We start from the raw sequence: 5,141 nt of genomic DNA on the forward strand, positions 1-5,141 counted from the left end.
TCTCGATCTCCTGACCTCGTGATCCGCCCGTCTCGGCCTCCCAAAGTGCTGGGATTACAGGCTTGAGCCACCGCGCCAGGCCTATTTATTTTTTTAACTTGACTTTAAAAGAAGAAAATGGACACTTAAAAATTTTGTTGAAATTCAAACAAATGTTTTTTCACTGTAAAATTCACTTGAATTCTGAAGTTAAGATAAATTATGTAAAGCACAAGAAAATTGGATTTTCAGCCGGGCACAGCGTCTCACGCCTGTAATCCCAGCACTTTGGGAGGCCAAGGCAGGTGGACCACCTGTGGTCAGGAGTTCAAGACCAGCCTGGCCAAAATGGTGAAACCCCATCTCCACTGAAAATACAAAAATTTGTTGGTTGTGGTGGCAGAAGCCTGTAATTCCAGCTACTTGGGAGGCTGAGGCAGGAGAACTGCTTGAATCCACGAGGCAGAGGTTGCAGTGAGCCAAGATCACGCCATTGAGTTCCAGCCTGGGTGACGAGAGTGAAACTTCATCTCGGGAAAAAAAAAAAAAAAAGTTGGATTTTTAAAATTACATGTTTTGGGTTCTTGTTTGTTTTTTTTAGAGACAGGGCTCTCTCTCACAGGCTGGAGTGTGGTGGCACAATCATAGCTCATTGCAGCCTCGATTTCCTGGGCTCAAGAGATCCTCCTGTCTCAGTCTCCTGAGTAGCTGGGAACACAGGCACACGCCGTCACAAACTAGTTTCCTTCAAACACTATTCATGGATACGGGATTCTTGGACTTCTTTCATGTGTGACAATGGTGCCTATTGTTTTTATGTCTGCATGACAACCCCATTTGATAGTTTATTCTGAAGTCTATCTTTGGGAAATTATTAGAAGTGTCTCCACTGTGTGTCAGCATTAAATGGTGCTGTGGCCACATTCAGAAGCCAGGTTGTTTTTTTCACTTTGCAAATAATTTATTTTTTCAGTCTCAATGCCTGAAGAATTTGTCTCTTTCTTTCATTTCCATCAGCTTCTCTCTGATTGCTCTAATTTTGGCTTTTTGAAAATGTCTGTATTCTCCCTGATTATGTAAAACCTTCAGTATTTATTTGATTTTTGGTTTGTTTCTTTTTCCCCCATAAAGAGAAGGAGCTGGGGGTTCTGTTTGTGACAATACCCTCAGCACAGGGCCTGGCACAGGGCAGTGCCCAGTCAATCACAGCCAGGGATAAAGGTAAAGAAGAGAGGCTCAGGCTGGGCACAGGGGCTCACACCTGTGATCCCAGCACTTTGGGAAGCCAAGGCAGGCGGATCACCTGAGGTCAGGAGTTTGAGACCACCCTGGCCAACATGGTGAAACCCTGTCTCTACTAAAAATACAAAAATTAGCTGGGTATGGTGGCGCATGCCTGTAGTCCCAGCTACTCAGGGGGCTGAGGCAGGAGAATCATTTGAAACTGGGAGGTGAGACATTGAGTCGAGATCACACCACTGCGCCCGGCTGAAAATCCAGTTTCCTTGTGCTTTACATAATTTATCTTAACTTCAGAATCTAAGTGAATTTTATGGTGAAAATTCTGGGCAAGAGAACAAGACTCCATCTCAAAAAACATAAACAAAACAAAAAATAGAAACAAAATAAATATATACTTATAAAATGTGGCCGCTGCAGTGGCTCATGCCTGTACTCCCAACACTTTGGGAGGCTGAGGCGAGAGGATGGCCTGAGGCCAGGAGTTCAGGACTGGTCTGGGCTACATAGTGAGACCCATCTCTACAAAAATAAAAACATTAGACAAGCATGGTGGCTTGCACCTGCAGTCCCAGCTACTTGGGAGGCTGAGGCGGGAGGATCACTTGAGCCCAGGAGCTGGAGGCTGCAGTGAACTATGATCACAACACTGCTCTCCAGGATAGGCAATACAGCAAGACCCTGTCTCTAAAAAAAAAAATTTTAATTTAAAAGCTATATTAAATAAATTAAATAGTAAGTAAATATAAATATAAGTATATATGTATATATATGCATATGTATGCATGTCTGTCTATTACACATATTTATATATATGTGTATACATATAGACACATGCATACATATGTACATATTAATATTTGCTTTTCTGGATGGGCGTGGTGGTTCACACCTATAATCCAAATACTCTGGCAGGCAGAGGTGGGCAGATCACTGGAGGTTAGGAGTTCAAGACCAGCCTGGCCAACATGGTGAAACCCCGTCTCTACCAAAAATACAAAAATTAGCTGGGCGTGCTGGCACACGCCTGTAATCCCAGCTACTCAGGAGGCTGAGGCAGGAGAATCGCTTGTACCGGGGAGGCAGAGGTTGCAGTGAACCAAGATCTCGCTACTGCACTCTAGCCTGGGCGACAGAGTGAGATTCTGTCTCAGAATTCTCAGAAGAAAAAAAAAGATGTATATATTTGCTTTGTCTGCATAAAATAACTCAAGAAGGACACACAAGAAAGTGGGTATAAGCAGCTGCTGTCAGGAAGGAGAAAAGTGTAGCGGAAAGCTTTTCACCTAACTCCTCTGTGCCAAGTCAACATATTACCCAGCCAAATAGAAAAATAAATTCAAACAATGAAAAGAAAGGCTGCCAAGCGTTTGCTGAGCGGTGGGACAGTACTCACCAGGGTGCGTAGGAAGCCGCTATGAAGAAATAGATGACCATCCGGTCGAACATGTGGAGACAGTGTTCCACCATCCTAGGGCAGCAGAGAAGCCGGCGGTCACAGCCCCTGCACAGCAGGGAAGCGCCAGTGCCCCCAGAGCCGTGCCCTAGGCTGATCGTGCCTGCCTACAGGTTAGCGGGGCTGGGTTCCTCTATCCAGCCAGGACCCCTTGGGCCTCAGAATCCCGATCTGTAAGTGACCAGGGCAGTGGTCTTCAAACCAGGCTCCTTATCACCCTAGGGACTTCATGGAGACACCTTGCCTCGGGGGTTCCACTGAGGGCCGTGCGCGCCTGCAAGTAAGGATCGGACATCCTCCTTCCCACATTTTTTTTTTTTTTTTTTTTGAGACAAGGTCTCACTCTGTCTTCCAGGCTGGAGTGCAGTGGCACAGTCTCGGCTCACTGGAACCTCTGCTTCCCGGATTCAAGCCATTTTCTTTTTCTTGCCTCAGCCTTCCAAATAGCTGGGATTATAGGCACCTGCCACCATTCCCAGCTGGTTTTTGTATTTTTAGTAGAGATGGGGTTTCGCCATGTTGGCCAGGCTGGTCTCAAACTCCTGACCTCAAGTGATCCACCTGCCTCAGCCTCCTAAAGTTCTGGGATTACAAGCGTGAGCCACCGTGCCCGGCCATCCTCCCCTACCTTAATCAGAGCCACTGTGCATTTCTGTTTTATATCCTGGGTTTTTCCAAAGATTTATAATGGGGAAAGAATTCTGTGGAGAAAGTGAAAAAATGGCCAGATGGAGTGGCTCACACCTGTAATTCCAGAGTTTTCGGAGGCTGAGGCAAGAGAATTGCTTGAACTCAGAAGTTGGAAACCAGCCTGGGCAACATAGTGAGAACTCATCTCTACTAAAAATTAGAAAGATCAGCCAGGCATAAGAGTGCGTGCCTGTACGCCTAGTTACTCCAGAGGCTGAGGCAGGAGGATCTCTTGACCCTGGGAGGTTGAGACTACACTGAGCCATGTTTGTGCCACTGCACTCCTGTCTGGGCAACAGAACTAGATCCTGTCTCAAAAAAAAAAAAAAAAAAGGTGCAAAAACTACTAAATTCCGTGCCCCTCAAGACTGTCTGGGAGCTGACATCCTAATGCTAGAAGAACTTAGTGGTTCGGATCCAAGCCCTGGAGCCAGAAGGCCTGGGTTTGAATTCCAGTTCTACTCTTCAGGAGTACATAACCTTGAGTAAGTTACCTATTTGCTCTAGATCTCAGCTTCCTTCTCTGTCAAATACGCAGGATGCCAGCAACCTGACACGGGGCTGTGGGGGAGGATTAAATTAGCTAATACTCAGCACAGTATATAGTAAGTGCTCAATAAGTATCAGCTGTTTTGGCCGGGTGCGGTGGCTCATGCCTGTGATCTCAGCACTTAGGGAGGCCAAGGTGGGGGATCACCTGAGGTGAGGAGTTTGAGACCAGCCTGGCTAACGTGGCGAAACCCCGTTTCTACTAAAAATGCAAAATATTAGCTGGGCGTGGTGGTGAGCGCCTGTAATCCCAGCGACTAGGGAAGCTGAGGCAGGAGGATTGCTTGAGCCTGGGAGGCGGAGGTTGTAGTGAGTCAAGATCATGCCATTGCACTCCAGCTTGGTCAACAAGAGTGAAACTCTGTCTCAAAATAAATAAATAAATAATAAAAATAAATAAACAGCCATTTTTATGATGACCTCACCTTGTATAGTGAGCGATAACCCTCAATACATGGGACTGTCATGTGCCAGCCTCCACAGTGGTGCCCAATGAGTCACACCCCTGGTATTCACACACTGGGGCCCTCCCCTCCCAAAACAAATAAGGTAAACTCAGGGAACCACTAGACATTGCAGAAATGATGGTGCATGCTTCCTAAGGCCAGATCATAAAAGACATTACAGCTTCTGCCTGGTTCTGTTAAGTTGCTAAATTTGGGAAAAACAAGCTCCCATGTGGCTGTGTCTTCACACTACAACCCAGCACTAGCTCACCAGCCAAGCGTAGGCGCTTAGACTCTCCAGCCCCAGTCAAGCCGTCAGATGAGAGCAGCCCCAGTCAACCTCTGACTACAGCAAACACCATGGACTGGAGCCACACAGCTAAAGCTCTCAAATTCCTAACCCCTTGAGACTTTGAGACAGAATAAGTGTTTCTTGTTATTTTAAGCCACAATGCTCTGGCATACTTCGTTACAAAGCAGTCACTGACCCGTACAAACTGTGGTTCTGTCTAGCAAAGTGCAGCCCTGAACAAATTTGACTAATGATTGTATGCACGGCTCAACTGCATGTCTTCCTAGAAATTAAAGGGAGCAGCATACAGCTTTATGGGGGGCCTGGATTCCTAGAGTCAGTTTGGGTTGAATGTGGCTGCTATGCAACCTTGAGCAAATAAGGTTTCGTTTCTTTTTCTTTTTCTTTTCTTTCTTTCTTTTTTTTTTTTTCTGTCCCCCAGGCTGGAGTGCAGTGGCCGGATCTCAGCTCACTGCAAGCTCCGCCTCCC

At 46.3% G+C, this 5,141-nt stretch overlaps 1 protein-coding gene across 1 annotated transcript in view; it reads right to left on the reverse strand.

The window, feature by feature from the left end:
- Positions 1 to 5,141, reverse strand: part of MMD2 (monocyte to macrophage differentiation-associated 2) — a 61,559-nt gene that overhangs the window by 7,652 nt on the left and 48,766 nt on the right. Inside the window, exon 4 of the mRNA XM_011925952.1 lies at positions 2,615 to 2,689. Within this exon, the coding sequence (XP_011781342.1) occupies positions 2,615 to 2,689 (75 nt within the window). The remainder of the gene's footprint in view (positions 1 to 2,614; positions 2,690 to 5,141) is intronic.

Source organism: Colobus angolensis, unplaced genomic scaffold, assembly GCF_000951035.1.
Source record: "Colobus angolensis palliatus isolate OR3802 unplaced genomic scaffold, Cang.pa_1.0 Scaffold667, whole genome shotgun sequence".
NCBI classification, from domain to species: Eukaryota; Metazoa; Chordata; class Mammalia; order Primates; family Cercopithecidae; genus Colobus; species Colobus angolensis.